General features: G+C 36.2%; 2 protein-coding genes across 2 annotated transcripts; both read right to left on the reverse strand.

Moving 5' to 3' along the window:
* Window positions 1-162: 162 nt before the first annotated feature.
* Window positions 163-5,588, reverse strand: LOC109165114 (bifunctional purine biosynthesis protein PurH). The gene is made up of 12 exons (XM_019313744.1): window positions 5,415-5,588; window positions 5,235-5,331; window positions 4,166-4,241; window positions 3,566-3,662; window positions 3,077-3,179; window positions 2,818-2,951; window positions 2,314-2,491; window positions 1,780-1,934; window positions 1,341-1,550; window positions 860-1,207; window positions 626-752; window positions 163-412 (listed from the first exon to the last, which is right to left on the reverse strand). The coding sequence occupies exons 1-12, from the start codon at window positions 5,541-5,543 to the stop codon at window positions 261-263; spliced, it is 1,806 nt and encodes a 601-aa protein (XP_019169289.1). The 5' UTR covers window positions 5,544-5,588; the 3' UTR covers window positions 163-260.
* Window positions 5,589-7,819: 2,231 nt separating this feature from the next.
* Window positions 7,820-20,951, reverse strand: LOC109165113 (protein CHROMATIN REMODELING 4-like). The gene is given in 14 exon segments (XM_019313743.1): window positions 7,820-8,168; window positions 8,170-8,437; window positions 8,513-10,371; window positions 10,462-11,074; window positions 11,514-11,608; window positions 11,721-11,835; window positions 12,105-12,259; window positions 12,912-15,474; window positions 15,511-15,641; window positions 15,811-15,906; window positions 17,693-18,448; window positions 18,545-18,646; window positions 18,978-19,225; window positions 20,727-20,951. Coding segments are annotated over 13 exon segments (7,032 nt in total). The 5' UTR covers window positions 19,197-19,225; window positions 20,727-20,951; the 3' UTR covers window positions 7,820-8,108.
* Between the last annotated feature and the right edge of the window lie 1,666 nt (window positions 20,952-22,617).

Consider the following 22,617-nt stretch of genomic DNA (forward strand, 5'->3'; position numbering starts at 1 on the left):
ATTATGAACAGATATTGCATTGTAACAGAGTCAGTAGTACTAAAAAATAAACAAAAAAGCTTTGAAGTGTCATTAAACAAACATTTAAAAAAAAAAAAAAATCGGAGTAAAGAGTGTCTAGCTTTGCTCGTTAAAACACCATTTGGAAAAATATTATATGTATGACATTAATATAAGCCTGCATATTATTACATATCTCTCCTCGACTTGTGCTCCTAGCCAAGATATCATCAAAAGGGAAAAACCATAGCCGATATAGTTTAGTGCCTAAAGTGCCTTATATTGGTGAAAAGCAGCGATACTCCATACTTGTTACAGCATTCAATGGCATCCTGGTCTCTGATGCTGCCTCCTGGTTCTGCTATTACGCTAACTCCACTTTGGCAAGCTTCCTCTACAGCGTCGTTCCATGCTGTTGCATAACCAAAAAATATTTCCAATTTATAAACTAATATACCGAACAAAATAGTAAGGCATGGTTATAATAGTTGTGATCGAAGAGCAAAGTTTAATCGTAGAGTATATACATGAATACATTAGGATCCAACCCTAAGGGTATTTATTCACGAGGGAAGAACTAAATAATTCTTATGCTTGCAAATTAAAATGTTAAAAGAGTATTTACCAAATGGAAAGAAAGCATCACTGGCCAATGCGGCTCCTTTGACTTCATCCCCGGCTTTCTTCAAGGCTATCCTTAAACTCTCGAGACGGTTTGGCTGTCCACTTCCCATACCAAGCATGCAATTGTTCTGCATCATAAATACCATAATCGGGATTTAGTAACCACTTTGTTTACTATTTTACTTCAATTTAAATGAGAAGAATCACACGTTAGGGAGGGAAATAAAAACAAGACCTTCGCTATCACAATCGCATTGCTCTTCACATGCTTGACACACAACCATGCAAACTGGGCATCGCTGAGCTCGCTTTCTTGTGGAGTCTTTCCAGAAACTACATTAAACTGAATGTCTTCCGGGGTCTTATCGTCCGACTCCTGAGCTAACCAACCCCCACCAACCTGTCTAAGTGAGAGCTTTCCCTTGCTATTTTTACTAGCCTCAAGGATTCTCAAAGTCTTGGACTTTCCACGAAGAACCTCAAGACCCTTTTCTGTATACTTGGGCGCAACAACAATCTCATAAAACATCCTAGTTTCACCGTCTGTTGGACTTCTGAATTCTCGGATATCTTTAGCAAGATCCTATCAACATATTAAAATGATATTTATTCCCATAATCAATAGCAGTCAGTACTGCCCCCCAATTGACAAATACAAATAAGTCAGCAAAAGACTAATTATTCAAATCGAGTAAAAAGTTCATAGCCAACTTTACCTCATCAACCTCTACGTTGAAGGCAACTATCCCACCAAATGCACTAACTGGATCTGCTTTGACAGCAAGCCTATATGCTTCAATAATATCACTTCTTGTAGCAACACCACAAGGGTTTGTATGTTTCACAACTACACATGTTGGTTTACTGAACTCGCATACACAATTCCAAGCTGCATCAGCATCTAGATAATTATTATATGACATCTCCTGCGTTCAGGGAACCAACATCATTGGTCGAATGCAATTTCATAGCACCAAAAACTTGTTTGTATGGGATGTCTGAATGTTTACAATCCATCCCAGTTAAACAATTAGGCAGTTCCAAATATTATATCAGATAAATTAATTGATATAAAATCAATCAATATATATAACTAATAAATAAATAAAATAAAATCAGTCAGTATCATAGACACTGCATGAAGTAACAGATTACCTTGCCATGGTGTTGAACAGCAGTTGCAATACCACCAGCATTAACCTCAGACAGAGATTTATCAACATAGAATGCAGCCTTTTGATGGGGGTTTTCACCATACCGGAGTGAGTTCTTTAGAGAAAGAGGCACCGTAAGGCCAGGAGGGAAATCATCTTCCAAAAGACAAAAAGCTCATCAACTTTTTGTTTTCATTTGTTATTATTAAATTTATATTTATTTAGTTTTACAATTATTATTTGATGGTGACGACTTGAAAAAGAAAATCATATAAATTCACTTGAAGTATTGTTACATAGCATAGAAGATTCAAATTCTGATACATATCAATTCTCATATGTGACAATTACCAGTTAAATATAAATTAGTTATCAGTCAAAGTTGATTTAACTTTCAAAGTTGATTGGACAAAATATAGATTACTTTAAATTTTTGTATATCAATGAAACAAATTATTTCCAGAGTTAAAATATTGAAAAGTTGATCTTCTATTATCTCTCCAATAAATAAATGATATCAATAAGAAGCAAATACCTCCACCAGTCTGCTTCCACAACCATTCAGAAACTGCAGAATCGTATGAAGCAACATGTTGAAAAGCTTTCCAAGCTAACTTTCTTCTGAATTGTTGATCATCTGACTTTCCTCTAAGAAATTCCAGGAGTGCGGGATAGTCTTCAGAATCAACCACAACCAGAACATCCTTATGATTCTGTTTAACATCAGGTGCAATCCAACTTAGGAATATACAACCTTTGGATATTGAAAAGAGCTCATAGAATATAAAATATTCATTTATCTAATCTTTCAGGTTGACTAAGAAAATGGGTAGCACAACCAAACTAATAAAATTAAGGGTACTTTTTGTCTTCCCAATAGCGAGATATTTGTCAAAATGCATCATTACTTATTTCTGATTTGTTTATATAGGTGTCGTAAATGTATTCCAGAATTTGTATGTATTAGAACCCAAAAAGGTAAAAGCTTAGTCAAAATAAACTCTAATTATATAATACGGAGTAAGCAGTAATCTCAAACCTTTGCAGCAGCTCTAATCATAGTAGGTCCTCCAATGTCAATGTTCTCAATACCATCTTCAAATGAAATTCCAGTAGAAGAAGAAACTTTCTCATAAAATGGATACAAGTTAACCACTACTACATCAAATGTACCTGAGAAAGCAGAGTTCTTACAGAAAGTTAATGAATTGCCATTGTAAAATAAATATGATATACATGAGGCCTTCTTGAATTTACCAAAGGTGTTTGACTGAATCCAAAAGTAAATTTTTGCTTACCAATTCCATGTTTATCAAGGGCTTCCATATGATGGTCCTGGTCTCTTCTAGCCATAATACCCCCATGAATGCTAGGGTGTAAAGTTTTTACACGGCCATCAAGCTGGAAAGAAGAAATAAAAAGGAATTTATCTACCAAGACACAGACAATGATTTGAGTGCAGTAATAGTAGCAAGATAAAAGCTTAGGGTACAAATAATAGAAAGGATAAAAAGAAATTATTTATCAATAAAGATAAACACCAATGTTTGTGCATTCATATTTTTTCTTTGGCAAGTAATACATATATTCACAAATGAAAGGCAATATACATATTTTGTCTTGTGAAAAATGTCCCTAGTACTCTTTGTAGTATAATCAACCATTTAGTTTCACTTCTCTGCTGTGTCTTAACTTCCTTCACTCATTTTCATTATTGTTATTATGAAAAGAAAAAGTAGTAAAAAAAAAAACAAGGTCTACAATTCATACATTTCAAAATTTATTACCATTTCAGGAAAATGAGTAAGCTCTTCAACTTTGGTGACAGAAACCCCAGCAGCCTCTAGAGCATTTGATGTTCCTCCGGTTGAAACAATTGTGTACCTAAAAGAGTTCAAACCTTAGTGAGACACCTTAGACCACCAGATTGAGAGATTTGGTGTATCACCATCAAATGCTAACATTTGTTTGGTAATTCGCTAATTAAAAGGATAGTATATGGCTATATGCTAATGATGATGTTGAAACTGAGTAAGAGAAATGCACTGGCAATCCAACATAAACATCGTGTTTCTATTGGTGAATAATGTAAGTCAGGCACTCCCAATTAAAGGGAAAACAGTGCAGCCAACTATATACCTGCAGCAACTACCCAGAAAACTGGTATGAGATTTAAAGGAAACTGAACCATGGAGCAGAATGTAAATGAAGCTTTGAGTTGCACATACGAACAAGTAATGGCTAAATGGAAAAGGGTGCAATGATGGTTTCAATTTGTTCATATCTTTACTCTCTTACGATAAAAACAACACCTCTACATGATGCGAAAAACAATGAGCTTGAAATCTAAATACATAAATAGAACGTTGGGAAGTAGCAACATTTACCCTAGTTCTTGTAATCCATTGCCAAGCATGGACAAATTCTTCTTGTCAGAAAGTGATATCAAAGCTTGCCTTTTTCCTAAATACAAAAACATAGATATATGTTAAAAGTAAAATAATCCTACAAACTCCTCAAGTTATTCCCATCAAACACTAATCCTTTGGAAAGCATTGACTATCAGTTCTTTCCCTAGAAGTATATTTTGGCTATCTCTTGTATGCAAATGCAATGACCATGACAGAGATGCTAATCTCATTACTTAGTTTGATCAATTAGCCCAGCACCCAAATTATCATTGTGATTTGTGAACCTTAGATCCTCAAAGATAAACTGTCAACTTCTCCAAACCTTAGAAGAACCTTAAACCTTTTACAATTAGTGTTTGTTAGCAACCTTCAATCACAGCAGACCTAAGCCGGAACAGAATGTTCTGTCTTGCTGTTATACTGCTGCTCATTCCTTTTTCTGATGAATTACTGCTTAAAATAAGAATAACTCATAGATTACATTTCTTTTTCTCTTTTAGCAAGGGACATACTTTTAAGGGAAAATATAATGTTGGTATTTTGTTCCAAAAAGGATAAGAAAAAGTAGTTGATGAAGTTTACATGTTAACGGTTTTAAAAAAAAATGTATTGTTTCTTAGCTACTTTAAGTTGAAATTCTCATCTAATTAGTTAGTATAATAAGTGGTGCAAATGTGAAAGCTTCTAAACCAAATTGATGGCAAAAGCAGCAGCACTGTGAATTCTATATGCAATGATCAACATTATCTTCTTTGTGTTGTTTCGTATGCTACACATCAGACTGGGCCCACATGTTCAATATACTCAATTCTACTGAGATTTTAGTGAAAATAAAAAAAAATAAAAAAAAAATCCTGTTTTTATTAAAGTGGAAACACATCATGCACACTTTGAATTGGGTAAAATTGAAGATAAATCCAGAGGTGACTACAGTTCAGATTAGATGTAATGTACCAAACTCAGAATAACTTGAGAAGTTCTGTACGGAAGCTATGTATGTATGCAGAAAAAAAAAAAAAAAAAAAAAAAAAAAAAAAAAAAAAACCTGAAGTAGATGATTTGGAACCAGGGGCGGGAGTAGCGAGGGTTTCAGCCATGGCTTTGATTGAGTGAAAAGTTAGCTTATATGGCGTCCTTAAAAACTGAACCACACAGTGCAGAAATAAAACGTTATTGGAATATCGGAAATGCAAATTCAAATTAAAGTTTGGCAAAAGGAAAGCACCTGTTGTCGGTTGAAGAAACAGTTAGCTCCGGTGGTCAATGAATGAAGCGCAACGCGAGGATAGGCGGTGCCGGCGACGGTTTTCGCTGATGTGGCGGCGGTGGAGGAGGCGGAAGTGAGGCCGAGCATGTTGGTCTAGCAAGCGCTGCTGCAGAGGGTTAATTGCAGAAAGTGCGGTTCCTTTAAAAAATAAGGATGTCTATTTATATTGGCATTAAATATAATTTCAAAATTTTCTGAAAAATAAAATAATGATAAAAGTATAAAATAAAAGAATTCTATAACTGAAGACCTAAAGGGACTTCTATTTGAACTTTTTATTGTACTATAAAATAAAAATAAAAATGTAATAAAAGATTTTGTCTAAATGACATTTTTGTGCATATTTAAATGAAAAATTATTCGTCAAAATTTCAATGTCAATTCTTTTTAAAATATTATTTTCACTTACAATTAAGACTAACTTATTAATTCTGAAAATATAATTATCAATTTAAAAAATAATAACTTTTTATATAAAAAAAATTGAGTTTCAAAAATTAAGAATTCCATGTCATGGATAAATTAGGAAAAAATGTAATACTAATAATAGATAAATTGTTTAATTGTTACTTATAAGATAAAAGTGTAATACTTATGACGAACAATGTGATATTTTTTATGAAAATATAATACTTTTAAATCAAAATTTAATACTAAGAGTTGAAAACTTACTTTAAACAACAACAACAAAAAAATAGTTGAAAAGTTACTTATGAAGAAAAATTATATGGATTAATACTTATCAAAAAGCGGATGCACGGTCTTATAGAAAAATATGCTTTAAATAAATAGACAACATAGTGAGTAAATAGAAAATTGTTGAAGTATATCTTTTATTTTTGAGAGAAGAAAAGAAAATTGTTGAAGTTATAGACTTATAGTATATGAGTGCAATCCAATTGACACGAGTATTAGAGGAATTTAGTAGGTGATAGGATCACCTAGTCACGTAATTTTATCTATTAAAAAAATAAATAAAAAATAACCTAATTCAAGACATGCATTAAGTAATGACACAACTAGCACAGAAACTACAATATTATTAGTGCAAGAAACGAAGAAAGTGAAATAGAACTCAATCAAATCACACTCATCATACCAAAAAAAAAAAAAAAAAAAAAAAAAAAAAAAAACCTATCATCCAATAATTAACCTAACTACTAGACAATATTTTGGGTCTCAACACTCAAATAAACATACAACCTTTTTAGTTTTCATACCAAAACCCCATTGGATTCATACTTTTACTTGTAATTCCCAAAAGAACAATATAACATTCCTAAGTCTAACCTTCATTAACAAAACCACATAAAGTTGTATTCATACTTTATACTTGTAATTTCTAAAGAACAATCTAACCTTCCTTAATGTAGCGCCCTAGCCAGTAGCCATTTTGCTACACATTTCCAAGGTTAGCTATATCATTTTAGACATTTCTCACACTAGTACATAGTTTTTCATAGTTTGTAGAATTTTTCAAAAATTTGTACATAACACTAGTAATGTAGAGAACCATATTATTTGTATAGAATTTTTGCAAAGGTTGTAGAGATAGATTTATAGTTGTAAAATTAAATAGATCTCTATCGTCTATTAAGAAGGTAGAATGGGTATAAGTAACATTTTTCGCAGCTCTAATCATAGTAGATCTTCCTATGTCAATGTTTTCAAAACCATCATCAGATAGTAAAAGAAGAAACTTTCTCATAAAATGAGTACAAGTTAATCATTACTACATCAAATATACTTGAGAAAGCATAGTTCTTAAAATTTTCATTATAAATAAATATGATATACATAAGGCGTTTCGAATTCACCAATGGTCCTGATCTCTAGCCACTACCCCATTACCATCCAAACACAGACTTTGATTTCACTGCAATATTAGCAAGATAAAAACTCAGAGTACAAATAAGAGAAAGGATAAAAAAAAATTATTTATCAACATAGACACCAATGCTTATGTATTCATATTTAAGTAATACAAAAGTTTTCTAACTTAAATAATTCTATTCAAAAGATCAATAAATCATGATACATCAATAATTAACAATCATAAAACAAAGTAGGTTTGCCCTTTCATGTCTCAAAGAAGTAGCTTTCTAACTTAAATAATTCTATATATTTTCGTTGTCAAACACCCTATAGTTGTACCGTAAAAACACCCCATATAATTTTTTCAAATACACCCTATCAATAATTTATGCAGTAATAACAACCTATCAAGTGAAAATTTTAAAGTTTAATGAGTTTCAATTCACGTTTTAAATTCCCATAATGTCGAGATTCTCATTATTTTCTCATATCACCCCCTTTCTAACACTTTCAAAACAGAAACAACACAGTTATATCACATGAAGCACTTGAATGAAAATAAATCCCTTTTCTGCATAATCTTTAAAACCAGAGGCTAAAGCTCATTTTCTAATACCACTATTACACCATCATATATTTCATTTCATTTGATTTCTCTTACAGAGGCTTTACATTACGAATTTGGTCTAACTATACTACACTTACTCATTTAACAGTCTGTGCAATTGCATCATGCTCTACAAAAATTTTGAGTTCGGGTCGAGGCTCTGCAACTTCAACTACATGCAGAGTTCCAGTCAAGTCCATTAAAAAAAAAAAAAAAAAGCCTATTATTGTTCATGGTTCAATAGCAAGGTGATCAGACACAGTCTCTTCTGAAGATACTTCCTCGACAGCATGCTTGCCTGCCTCGAGCAGGATCTGACTGAGTCTGGCTAGAATCCCTGCTCTCACTTTGATCTTTATCCTCCTCGGATGAACCTGACTTGCCAGGAGCAGAGGTATCGTTTGCTTTCTCATGGGTGGCTGGGGATGTTCCTTCATCAGCAGAAAGGGGAGGTGGTGCTGTGTTTTCATTAATATCTGTTGTAAGGCTAGGCGGTGGATCAGGGGCCACACAGGATGCAACCAATTGAAGCACTTCCGGAGAAGGAGACAATCCAGGAGTAGTCATCTTTTGCAGAGATGGGTTAGCGGGTAAGGATGCAACCAATTGAAGCACTTCTGGAGAAGGAGACAATCCAGGAGTAGTCATCTTTTGCAGAGATGGGTTATCGGGTAAGGATGCAACCAATTGAAGCACTTCGGGAGAAGGAGACAGTCCAGGAGTAGTCATCTTTTGCAGAGATGGGTTACCGGGTAAGGATGCAACCAATTGAAGAACTTCCGGGGAAGGAGACAATCCAGGAGTAGTCATCTTTTGCAGAGATGGGTTAGCGGGTAAGGATGAAGGGTTCATCACATTCTGACTTAGAGTAGACACACCAAGGTCGGGTTCAATTGATGGGGATTCTGAGGTACTAGCAAGTGATTTCAAAAGCATGGAAGATGATTGGTCTTGAGGAACTACACTTGAACCATTTTTCTCACCAGGAAGGTGGCTTTGGAGGGTATCACCAGATCCTTTTAAACTCTGCAGGAATTCCGGCATCATATGCAGTTTCTGTTTCTTCTTTTTCTTCTTCTTCAAGCTCAGTCTGGGATCCTTTGGTTGAGAGGGCAGTGGACCAGGAACGGTAAATGGAGGAATTGTAGGGTTCTCTTCCCCGTACAGCAGGCGGACTGAATGTGAAATTGCAGACAAAGTAGGTGGCAGTGAAGGTGCAGCCGACTTTGGAGGAACATTCACGGCTTCTTGAAGCCAGTGAGGGAGCTTATTCTTTGGTGAACTACATTCTGCCACCTCTTTCCCCTTATATTTTCCCTTACTTACATCTGAAGGCAATGCAAAACCACTGGATTCACCATTCCCCACATTAATGTTACTATCAGGCAAGAAATTGAGTGATCGATCAAGAATGCTTGATAATTTTCCAAATCTACTTGCACTTTCTTCTGCCTCTTTTTGTGGCAAACTGAAGCTGGCTGGGCAGTTCAAACCAAGAGACCCCAAGCTACTTGTACCCAAAGAACTCAACAGCAATGGGGACTCCATTAGAAATTTTGAGGGAGCACCCAACCTATCAGAGGGTCCTGCATTCAAGTCTCCAGGGACATTTAGTGGGTACTTGTCAGGATTCCATGTCGGAAGAGGAGATATGTGGCTGAGATGATCAGCATGTTCCAGACGAGATAAGCTGGGAGGCAAGTCACCAAACCCCAATTTCAAGTCTGTAAACTGGTTTTGGAATTTCAATGGTCCACTAAATTTACTTCCATGCAATGCCCTAGTCATCATTCCATCAGAGACACATGGAAACAAGCTCGATTTCCCTGATTTAGGGGGCTTGAGTCCCTTGCCAGGGAATGCTGGTACATCCAAAATTTTGGTCTGTTCCTCTTCCCATCTCATTGACAAATCTTCCACAGTTTTGAACTTGGAAAATTTTAACCTAGGATCTCGCAACATAGCATCCCAGTTGCCCCGTCCATGTCTGCGAACCCCAATCCACAGGTTATCCAGTTCTTCTTCAGACCAAATATCCATTTTGGATTTCTTTTTGAATAAATTTCCTGATCCTGATCCTGATCCAGTTCTTAGCATTATATTTTCAAGAACTTTCCTATGGTTTTCAGGAAATGGAGACAATTTAGAAGGCATCTGTCCCAATCCTAGTGTTGGAGGCACCTCTGGCTCCTGCTGATTACACCTTGGCGCATCAGGCGGCATAGGAAATTTGAGGTTTGGAAACAATGGCATTGTTGGATGGTCATGATGTGGCTCGTTCACATCTGCGACTCTTGATCCTAATGACAAACTTGGGAATAAATCAGGGTGTGGACGGGGAAAGTTCCCAGTAGGAAATGGATATCTGGGCAACAACTTCTCGTCAAAAGGTAGTTTGGGCAGTGCCATTTTTTCTTGAAAGGCTGCAAAACTACTGGCGGAGTTCTCTAAATTAACAGTAGAACCTTTGCCTTGCGGGAAAATGAGAGGATGCTGCAAATAAAACAGTGCAACATAAGCACACAAATATATGACCAACTAGGCAGATTGCAAATTGTGTGTGAGAGAGAGAAGAGAACATACTGAATTAAATGGATGATACAGATCAGGAATGCTAATCTTTGGTCGAGATTGGGAAACATCAAGTGGAGGATCTGGCAATTTAAATCTGCCAGATATAGTTTCATGAGCTTTAGTTCCCATTTCATCTGAGGTTGTGGGACAAGGAGCAATACCAGGCGGCAAGTCAGGTCCCAATCCCAGTCTGTTCTTTCTGTTGTATGATCTTGAAAACTTCCGCTGTGATGACTCCATTGGGTTGGCATTTGGAGCACATAATCCAATAACAAGGGGGTTCTCAGCTTCTGAGTTCATATAGCTTGGGCCCTCTCCTAGATTTGGTTGACCAAGATGTTCATTCAGCTTACACTTGGGCAATTTTACCAACCTTATAGTTGAGTCAGTCCTGTTTTTTCGCCCCTCTGAAGTCTGCCCACAACTACTACCATCTAAGAACAGAGCTGACGAATTCTCTTCACCAGGTTGAATGGATAAAGCTGATTGATTTCCATCCTGAGCTTGTGACTGAAGGAGTTGTGGAAAATACTGGGTTCCAGTGGATGCCTCAACAGGTGCAGAAGTTTCCTTCGCATTTCTTTTAGCCAATCTTTCTTTTTGTCTAGCACGAAGCCTAGTACTGTTCCAAGAGAAAATATAACAGGGTGGAAAAGACAAATCTTTAGTTCCCTCAATTGGAAAAAGGATTTGCAAAGCTATTTACGAAATTCAAGAAGACAATAAATAAAGTCATGATATGAAGACCAAAACAAACAGCCCAAATGACACCAAGAAAGTTTTGGAATATGGGGGCACACACACCACAGATTATTTTTTTATTTTTTTATTTTTGCCTCATTCGACCTTTATTTATTTTGGCCATCCTACATTTTTCCTAATAGATATAGTCCTATAACCGTCAAACTTTATGTGGCACATTATTTCCTTATTATGTCCTTATTATGTTCATAGAAGAATAATAGCACTAGTTTATATATATGCAGCAGTTAACAGCATCTTCCTGCATTAAGATATTGGAACGTTTAAAATATTGATAAAAGTTTGAAAATGGAACTAACTATTTCGCCTTCAGTGCTCTTCCAGCTGGAGTATATTCTCTCTCAGGTTCAAGTTCTGGTTCAGGTTTCTGCTCCTGATCTTCTTCTGCTCCACTCTGCTATGCCAGAAAGTGAAATAACTTCAGATATATTCTCTTTAACATTTCTCAATTCATAAATAGAGTTGTACAAAAGAGGGAAATTTTTTTAAATAAAAAAAGATAGTACCTCACTTAATGTTTCATTGGGGTGTGTGGCATATGCCTCCCTGTAAGAAACAGCCTTCCTTTGGCGTTTACCGCGACCAAGAACTGCTTCCTCCTCACTCTGGTGTTTCTCCCATCTAAAAATGCAACGAGAGAAGTCACAACATGAAAGATTTGCCAACAAACTACTAATTACTCCTATTTACTAGTGAATAGAATAGAATAGAATAGAGAGAGAGAGAGAGAGAGAGAGAGAGAGAGAGAGAAAGATTCAACAACTTTGCTCCTTTTTTTATTTTTTCTCTTTCCATAGGGGCGGGAGGAGGTTTAGCCATCTATGGATCAATTGTCAGTAGCACCATAGCATGATTGATAAAGAGATGGTTATACAAGCTAGTACTTTTACCTCACTCGCAGAAGCCTGTCCCATTCATTTTCTTCAGTGCTGCTACCAATTAGATTATCCTCTTTCTTCTCTAAGTTCTGTGTACTTGTATCATCATTTGCCAGCATCATTTCTCCTGCCTGTTCTTCAGTTGCTTCCTCATTCCACTCCGAAGACTGCTTGAGAACAAAATTACTAATGTAATTATAAGAATGATATGGTTTTTGCAATGTTCATCACGTTATAAAAGAGCTGATAACTAAAGACAAAGTGACTTTCGGGATATAGCATCAATTATTCTTCAAGCTCTTTTCCTCCATTTAGCGACTTTCATTTACCCATATCGAAGGTATCTAGTCTTCCAACTATTAGACTTTCTTTCAACAACAATTAATTTTATTTTATTTTTTGCAAAAAAGGGTTCTTCCAGAATAAACACAGGCTTAAAAGTGCACCCAGTCCATTCAGTTTCACATAAACAGATCATGAAATCAAATGAACATATTTTGGATAGTAAATACTAAATAAATCAACCTAGTTGAGTTCAGCTACTAGTTCCTATTTCTCCATTTGCTTATAAACACTAAACCCATTGAAAGCCCTTGATCTGGAATATTTTCCTTGATAAATCCATCAATTTTAGTGTATTACCCATCTCCCATCACTACTATGCTATCATTCTTTCTAACAGGTGCATCCATATTGAACATTTCCAACTATTGTAATATATATTGACTCACAAAGAGTGAAAGTCTAGAATTAAATGTTTGACCAGGCAACAAAATGGATTTATGAAATATGATGATAAAATGGGAGAGCTATATTTACCTTCACTGAACCAAGCATATCACTCTCCAGTTCAGCTTCATTGCTATCAGGTGAATCAGACTGGAGGTTTGATCGGTCAAGCAACTTGAAAATTGCATTCTCATCCCACACTATCTTTGTACTGATTTCAGCACATTTATCCTTATATACATCCCCAAGGCTCCCAGTCTTCCTCCTATGTTTCTGCTCTATTTCCAATACTGCTTCAATTTTATTGTTCAGGTTTTCACCTATCCCATTCCCTGTTGTGTTAGAAGAATCACTAAAAAGTTCTTCAGTTCCCCATCTTAGGATATCTTCCACCTCCTTCTGCGACCCTGACTTGTTTACAAAAAGCTGGTCAAGCATCAATTTCTTCTTTGCAAGCTGCAGTATGCGCTCTTCAACACTAGCACGAACAACCAGCCTGTATACCAGAAGTCTTTTGGATTGTCCAATCCGATGTGCCCGATTCATTGCTTGGATATCAGCATGTGGATTGAAGTCTGAATCATAAATGATGACAGTATCTGCAGTAGCTAGATTGATTCCAAGGCCACAAGAGCGTGTTGATAACAAGAACACAAAACGACTTTTATCTTGATTAAAACGTGCAATTGATGCTTGACGATCAGCAACTGAAACAGATCCATCAACTCTCTCATATGTCTTGGGACCAAATTCAATTGTCAAATAATCCTCAAGAATGTCTAGAAGTTTTGTCATTTGTGAAAATATAAGCACTCTGTGACCTTCTTTGTGCAAAACCTTGAGCATAGAATGGAGCACAGCCAGCTTTGCAGAAGCCTTTATCCGCATTTCATGGAGGAACTCTAATGAGCCAGTTTCAGGCTCAGTACCAGGTATCAAATAAGGATGGTTGCACACTTTCCTCAACTGCATCACAATATTTAGCATCGATTGCTGTGCTACACCTTTTCCTATGTTGCGTAAAACCTGATAGTTCTTTGTGAGCATTGCACGATAGTATTCTGCTTGAATAGATGTCAACTCAACAGGAACCATCCGTTCTGTTTTAGGGGGAATGTTCTGCATAGCATCTTTTTTAAGCCTCCGGAGCATGTGTGGAGCAACAAGTTTCTTCAATTCATCTACCTTTTCTGCGGTTGTAAGATCATTAAACTTCTGCTCAAATGAAGACAAGGATGGGAAGGATGTTGGCTGTAAGAAATTGAGTAAGTTATACATCTCTCCTATGTTGTTCTGAAGAGGAGTACCAGTCAACAGCACACGATGCTGAAATGAAAATGTGTTGAGTGAGCCAAAAAGTTTACTGCTAGAATTTTTCAAACGATGCCCCTCATCCACCACAAGAACTTCCCAAGGAATTCCACGCAGATTAGACAAATCCGCAAGAACCATTTCATAAGTTGTTAAGAGAACATTAAATTTGTAGGAAGTAGTTTTTTTATTTGAACCATTTTGATTGCTGGCATGCCATTCATATTGACGGATTATGGTTCTTGCTTTGGAACTCCCATGATAATCCACAACATTTAGTTCAGGAGCCCACAATGCAAACTCTGCCATCCAGTTTGGTAGTGTTGACAAAGGAACCAAGACAAGAGAAGGCAATCTAGCTTTGAACTCAAAGTACACTGATGACAAAAAAGCACAAGCAGACACCGTCTTCCCAAGCCCCATCTCATCAGCAAGAATAACATTTTTGGACTTATACCAAGACTTGCGCAACCAATTCAAGGCTTCCATTTGATGGGGAAATAGCGAACCTCCTTGGAGTTCTTTAGGCTGCTCAGTGAGAGAAGCTATATCACTTTGCTGTTCATTTCTTTTCTTCAATGTGTCATCCTTGATAGCATCTTTATCCAATGCCTGGGATTCAAACTTGTGAAATAGATCAATCAGGTGGGATGCTTTTGAGATCACAGGCTCATCTATCCTTTCCCAAGTGCATTCATCATATGAGAGGCCGGTCCATTTTACAAAAACTTCAGTTGCACCATTTGAAGCAGACCGGACAGCAATTACTCGTTGAGGGATTTTCCATTGCTCCTCACAAATATTTATTGTAGCTGTCCCATATTTTGCCTTATAATTGTCCAGCTTTCGTTTTGCCAATGTTTTCAGCTCAGACTCTGGTAACCATGTATTATGAATATTAGACTTCCCAACCCATTTGATCAGAAATTCATACGAGACAGTTACTCCATTGGAGTTCGAAGATTCAGCCAAGGTAGACCCCTTGTGTTTCTTCTGGGAGGTGCTACTGGTTTCCAGAGCTGTATCAACAACCTTTGCATTTCCTAATTGATTAGAAGCAAAATTTTGAGAACATTCCATATTATCATTACGGTCACGGATCTCTACACAGGAATCAGTTTCCTTCGAAGTTTTTTCGCTAGTTTTAGCAAATTCTTCTTCATTTGCAAGGTAGTCTCCCGAGACCTCATCCTCTGTTCTCGCTGAATTAACTCCTTCTTTACAATCTTTGATCACTGATCTTCTGTATACTTGAAACTTGTCCTTCAAGATATCATTTTTTGTGATCCTTCCTTCATCAGGACAATCTGCAAGACCTTGAGAGCCATCAGTGGAAGCTATCTCATTCAAACCCACATCACAGGCGCTTGGGTTTCCATCATTCAACTTATTTTCATCTTTAGGAACAGGGGAACCCTCTGATTGTGGGTCATTTGCGGGTGCTACAAGGGTATTGCATGAATTTCTTGCATCAGCATCTCGAACTCGACATCCCAGTACCCTATCGACCTGCATTTGAGTAATATAAGAAAATTACATAAAGAGCATTTCAAACATCTTTCCGGTTCCTTTTCACTTTCTTTCCTGATTAAGAAGTGATAAGTAGGAAGCAAATTTTTCTGCAGCTAATACACTGAATTGGGATGCATAATTATGGAAGTACACTATACAACAGTACCTGTAGAGCATCAAGCCCACTTTCTTCATTTGTAACTGGTTCAACTGTAACTTTTCCTAACTCGTTAGGTGGATGAGATGCTCCCTCAGGGACTATCTGCAAAATGAATGCAACAAATACCAAATGAAGCTGGAGTAGAGCAACAAGGCTAAAAATTTGAAAGGAAATGAGACGTAAATCATAGATCTCATTTATCACATCACAATACAGGTTTTTGCTGGAAAATAAAATCTTTTTTTAAGTAAAAATCTTTTCTTAAAAAGGCAATATATTTTAATGTCATTTTGCATGGAGCATTATCATGCATTGCTATTTAATATAATTAACATGATCATTAAATTCTAAGAGGGGTTGATAATTAAACTTATGAGTCTGATTGGATAAAATTATTTGCAAAATACTATTGATCATCTCTATCAAACAAAATATAAATCTTCTAAGATTTGGTCCACATTCACCATCATTCTCTATGCATGTATGTATTAGGTTTAGTGGAACTACATGGCACATACATCATAATGGAATTAGATGAATAGCCTCTTCCATGCTAGTCATTGCATTTGGAAGCAAAAAATATTTATAAAAAAAAAAAAAAAGTTTGTTCAGATTTTGTTTCCAACATATTATAAATCACAAATGTGTTAACTAACAGCTCCTTAGTTGGCAATGGAAAGATAGGCAACAACCAAACACAACACTTAGATTCCTTAACATATAAAAGCATATAGTTCTATTAAAAACAAAATGGCTTTAATTGCTTATGCATCATAAGTTTTATTCATTTTCTATCCCTACAAGTTTTAACAGAAGCATTTACTTTGGTAAGTCAAATGTATTCATTTGTGCTTCAAGGAAGATACACCTATTCACATCAAGAATCACCCAAAACAACAGAAACAATCAACTTCTGTTTGCCTTGCTAACTATAAGCTATTGTTAAATTGACAAGAAACTTGCCCACATTTCGTTGTTAGTGTGGCCTAAAATGTTGATCACATTCTTAAAATAAACACCACAGACAATTCTACTTCCCTACATTAGCTTTCTGCTTCAGTTTTACAAAAGTATACCTAACAGTCAAAACACTATCCAAGATTTTGTGGGCAAAAGAGGAAAAATATACACTTTTCTCCATTATCCTTAAAATGTGTATTCAGTAAATTGGGCATTCTTTCCAAGACAAAAGGGAGTGACACAGAACAGCTCAATTAAAAAAGGTTATGCACAATATCCACTCGGCAAGAAGGAGATTAGCCATATGTGACCAGATGGAGTCCAAGGGAAAGTGATCAAATTCGGAATTCAAAAGCTATCCCTTCCAAAAGATAGGTCATTCACACACTGAAAGGAAAATCTTAGGCCTTGAAGGAGAAACACATGCTAGTAGTTTGGTGTAAGCTAAGAGTGAAAACAAAGCAAAGATACAGATCTCTCCTAAGGTGAAGCCTAGAATGGATTTTCAAACACTAGGAGAAGAGCGTTGTAGATTGGGTGACTAGACTAATTACCAGATCCTGATATGTCCTGCATAAGTCATAACTTTACCTTGTTTTTTCTCCTAAAAGGGCGTCAGCTGTACAGTGATGTACACATTCACCTTTTCCTGAAAGTGTCTCATCCCAGAGCAGAGAGAAGAGAGAATTGACAGAGAAGAGTCATAATATACTTTTTGACATGAATCTATGGTATGTAATGTTAAAAAAGGAGTAACTAAAACTCATTAAGACTTTTAACTAACCAAAAATTACAAAGAAACCAAATCTAATCAAGACTTTTTTTCACAAGTATAAGCACAACAGTTATAGTAGCAAATAGAAATTAATTATAGTATATCATAACAAGTAGCAGGGACAATAGATAGTATCAAAACAAAAGCATATACCTGTTCTTTAAGATGTTCATCAACAGTATCCTTTCCAACATCCTTTTCTGGCAGAATCTTGGAAGATTCATGGTTAATTGACTTGAGTTTCCTTTGGGATTTATTGGCCCCTGGATGAGCAGAGTTTGACTCAGATTTACTTTTTTTTGTCTTTGCAGTATGATTGGACTTATCAGTTCTACGCTTCTTCCAACTATCGACAGGGAAGAAATCATGTTTCCTTTTCCTTTCTTTCCGTGATGCAGAATCCATTAAAGTGATGCATTTATCCATGGGAGATTTATCAGTGCTTGACAACCGAGGCCTTCTCACAGAAGCTTCTTCATTTGTTTTTGAATCTATTACATTTGACAAAGAATTAACTCCCTTACCAGGAGAGATTGGCTTCTTCTCCTCTGGCTCATCTTCAACACTCACATACGATGAACTGCACCCAGCAGACCCATCCCCTGAAGCATGGTTGAGTTTGGTCTTTGAAGATACACTATTTGGGGATGGATCCAACTTCTCCTTTTGGACTCGTTGAGACAAAGAAGATTTTTCTTTACTTGACAATCTTCGATTATCAAGAATGGAACCTCCAATATTCTTAGACATCTTAGTACTTCCTGATGATTTATTCTCATTTTTAGATTTCCCAGTAGTAGTGACCTTTGTTCTAGCTCGTTTTGAAACAGAATCTAAAGGACTTGTGGGCCCAAGTGGATCAGTCTTCTGATAACATTTTGGACATTCCCATTTCCCGGTCGGTATACGCTACAATGAGATACAAGGGAAAAATAAAATAAAATCATTCAAAGAAACTACAATAAGAAGAAAGAAAGAAGACACTAGTGTAACTAGCAAGCATACCTTAAGCGGAGGTTCTAGACACTGAATGTGGTAGGTTCGAGGACAACTCTCACAACACAATAAATTTCCACCAAGGTCACAGACAACACACTCATAATAGTACTGGAAAACCAAAAAAAAAAAAAAAAAAAAAAAAAAAAAACAAAAAATGAAACTGCTAAGATTGCAAGAATGCAGTAAAGTAAAAATTGTTGTCATTTAGTCTAATTATTTAACATTTTATCATTGTTAATCTAATGTAATTGTATGAATGCAAAAGTTAACTGCAAGAATTTGAAGACACATTAAGAAAGTTTATTTGTTTCTTGACCATAAAGCTTGACTCCTGTTATAGACCACCCCTGCTTTCTTCCCAAAAGATCTCTTCCATATCTTCGTACTATTCCCACCAAAAAACAATAAATGTGAAGAAACTACACAAAGAAAAACTCACCCCATCATGGCCCTTTTTCTTGCTTGAAGAACGAGTTGAGGCAACTTCATCTTTCACCCCACGTTTAGATGAAGGATTATTCAGTACTGATTCCAAGGGTTGAGAATTTTCTTCTTTGACAGTTGATGAATCCAAGCCCGATGGAATCTTTCGGCGTTTGCGCTTCAAGACCCAGTTTTTGTTAAGCATTTTACTAGCTTCTGCAACATCTTCTTTCATTGTTGGGAACGGGGTTGTACATCTCAGAACTGCAATGGAGCGTTGGAAATCAGAAAAAGTGTTTGGGCAGTACACTGTTCATATTCTCATTTGACACACTCCAAGAAAAATGACTAAATGAGAATGCTTGAAAAGAGAAAGATATCAGGAACTAGGCATAAAGACATCATATCTAGCATAAACAGTCAAGGAAACTAGGATTAAAGTCATTATATTTAGTGTAAAAACTTCCAAGATCTGCACTGTGAGATACTCCTCCATAACTAGATCTGTTTCTCTGTGCAACAGCATTGTTTTTAGATGAACATTAATCATGTACTTCTATTCACAACTAATACAATGGCACAAACCAATGGACAAAGTGCTTTCAGATAGTGAACACATCAAATATGCACCATCTAAACCCCATATACACTCTGTTCTTTTGCATTACTTAACGGTATAATTTAGGAAATTCAAATTTCATCATAGTCCCATTAGTCACAACTGACAATATAGTGTTTCAAGAGAGATTAGAGTCCTTTTTTCTTTTAAGGAAGGCCAGAACTCCACTATAGCTCTGTGACACGGTATTCAAATAGTAACCACCTGAGGAAATCAATCAGAGCAACACTAGAAATACTTTCTGCATTTAATTAAGTCAGAAAGGTAAACCAGCACTTGCCTAAAACATGTAGATGATCATCTAAATCAAGAAAAAGGCAAACATTCCTCCAACTGACGACATGAATAAAATTGAAGCTTAATCCTTCAGTAAAAATTCCAGCAGACAGCAAGGCATACATGTATGTCAGCAAAAAGTCATATAGATAACACAAACCAAGACTAATCCCTCCAGTGTAAGAAAATCAAAAAGTTTCAGGAATTTCCACTTCAAGACAGCATTTAAAACTGAGCTAATACTTGCCATGAAGAGGGGAAATGTGTTTATTGAGATATATGTACATTCGCGCAGCATATAACCAAAAACAACAAAAAGCAATTGATATATTCCTCATTTTCATGATAATTCAATTAGATACTCAAAACTCAAGCCTAATCCTCCAAATTTGAAAGGGCAATCATAGGCATTTATGGCATTCATGAATTTCCATTTAAACATACATATGGAAGTGAGGTATTGAACACCAAAATGCATAAACCAACTCATTAATTAATTAAGATCACTTAAAATCACCGGAAAAACTCAGACTTAATCTGGAACTTAAGCTAGTTCAATAAACAAGCATTCCACATATATAACAAGGCAAACATCTCATGCATGCAGTTATTAATTTAAGCAAAAGCATTACACCTAGAGCAAGCATATGCATTCAACTCCTGAAAATCTGCAAAAATCCCCCCATTCATCATTCCAACCCTGAAGAAGCACTCAATCCACAAAAATATCAAAATTGTAAGCAAAATTGAAGCACAAACCTACAACATTCCAACCAATCAAGAAGCACCCACAGGAGAATGAGGCAGAAAACACAAAAGAATCAGCTCAAATTGCATGAAAGCACTAAAACATTAAAAAATAAAACTGACCCAGATTAAGAATAGGACATAGCAATCCTCCAAACCGATCAAAGCGGAACAAAAACGCAGAAAAAACTCAATCTTGCTAATTGAGGGAGCTATATGCAGCAAAGGGAGCACTAGAGATTAGCCGATTAGGGTATTGGACATAGGGAGAGAGAAAGCGAGAGGAATACGAGAACGAAGAGAGAGAAAGCGGTGGAAAGTATATAAATAGAGGGAGAATGAGTTTGTAGAGAGAGAGTGCATACGTATACGGATTCCCAGGTGGGGCGGGTGTGTGTTGCGGGGTGGGTGGGGGGTGTTACACATCACAACTCACAACACACCACACTGACAATCGTAGGAAGGGTTGCGGGAAGCGAGCCGGGCCTCCCCCACTCACATCTCGACGCGTGGCACCCCCGAACGCTTGTCCTCATCTCCCCACACTTTTCGCTCTTTCTCCATTCTCTTCTCCCCTCTCCCGGAGAGAGTGAGCGAGAGAGAGAGACTACAGATTGCGTTGCTTCTACTGCGCTGTTGGATTGTATGGATAACAAATGTATATATACATATACATATATTTAGCATACTCCTCCGTATATGTTTCTCTTTTCCCTCCTATTACGTTTCTTTCTCTCTCTAAGATCTTTCCAAATTGCCGCCATCCGCTCTTCATTTCGTGTGTTTTTGGCAATTGGCAGCCTTCTTTCCTTTTTTTACTTTTAACTATTTTTAATTTTTTTTTTCCCACAAATTTCATATGCTCATTGCTACCTGGCCTGATTCAAATGAGGAATTGAGGAGAACATCACCCAAATAGTACAATTCAAATATGCAAGAAATATATAATTCTTTCATTTTGTTAATTATATCTGATGAATTGAAATAATCAGTATATTTCGTTACATAATTTTATATTTTAGAACATATATGTACAATTTTTTTTTATACAGCTAGCAAAAGAGTCTGTTAAAACTAAACTCAACTACACGACTCTACAAAATAATCTCAATAACATCCACAACAAGACAATAGGTTGATCCCCAGGGGCGTTGATATTAGTATATTACACCCCCAAAGCCAACTAAAATGCATATTTGTTTGTTTCTTAATCCATGTGACGTGTTTAATGGAGCAAGCATGATCATGATGAAAAATGTCACAATTAATCTCAATAATATTGATAATTGACATCTTACTCGGCATTGTAATAGTATAATGCTAGAAGCAATCTATACTTATCTAATACTGTTTTACTTTTTTTTTGTTTTTTTTTTTTTTTTTGTATGTCTCTAAAGGACTGGAACCCAAGTATTATATTCATCAACACCTCTCCAAACGTCTCCTTATTCAAGGAATGCCCATATGGTATTCCATAATCATTTCGTTTACTCCACAGAGGTTTCAGAAAGCTCGATTTATCTCATAGCATGTTGAAAAATGAAAAGTCAAATTTACTGATAGTTCATGACTTGGTTTTGTTCTCGTAGTACTTGCATCATTGTAACTTTCCCATATTTCCAAATCCATCATTTCCACCACTCAATTACCTTCCCAATGGACTAAACGGAAAGTTAAATCGGATCAATTTATACATTCTAACTAGTTAAAAAAAATTAAATGACAAAAATTACTACTAAAGTTTGTAACCCGCTCTAAAAGGTAAAATTACTACATATTTCAATTAAGTAGCCCAGTTGGGTGATGCTTGTGTAGCCATATTGCAGGTCGTAGGTTTGACCCATAACGGCCGCTCATTTTATTTTACCCGCACAAGTAACTAAGTTGGTTCTTGAAACCAATGAGTACTCTTCTACAATTATATTGGGTCAGGGTGTGAAAGTCTTTGAGCGAGAGATTTGCCTTTATGAGCACTGTTGCAAAAATCGCACCTAGACGCCCTAGGCGGTCCCCA

Source organism: Ipomoea nil, unplaced genomic scaffold, assembly GCF_001879475.1.
Source record: "Ipomoea nil cultivar Tokyo-kokei standard unplaced genomic scaffold, Asagao_1.1 scaffold3069, whole genome shotgun sequence".
Classification (NCBI taxonomy): Eukaryota; Viridiplantae; Streptophyta; class Magnoliopsida; order Solanales; family Convolvulaceae; genus Ipomoea; species Ipomoea nil.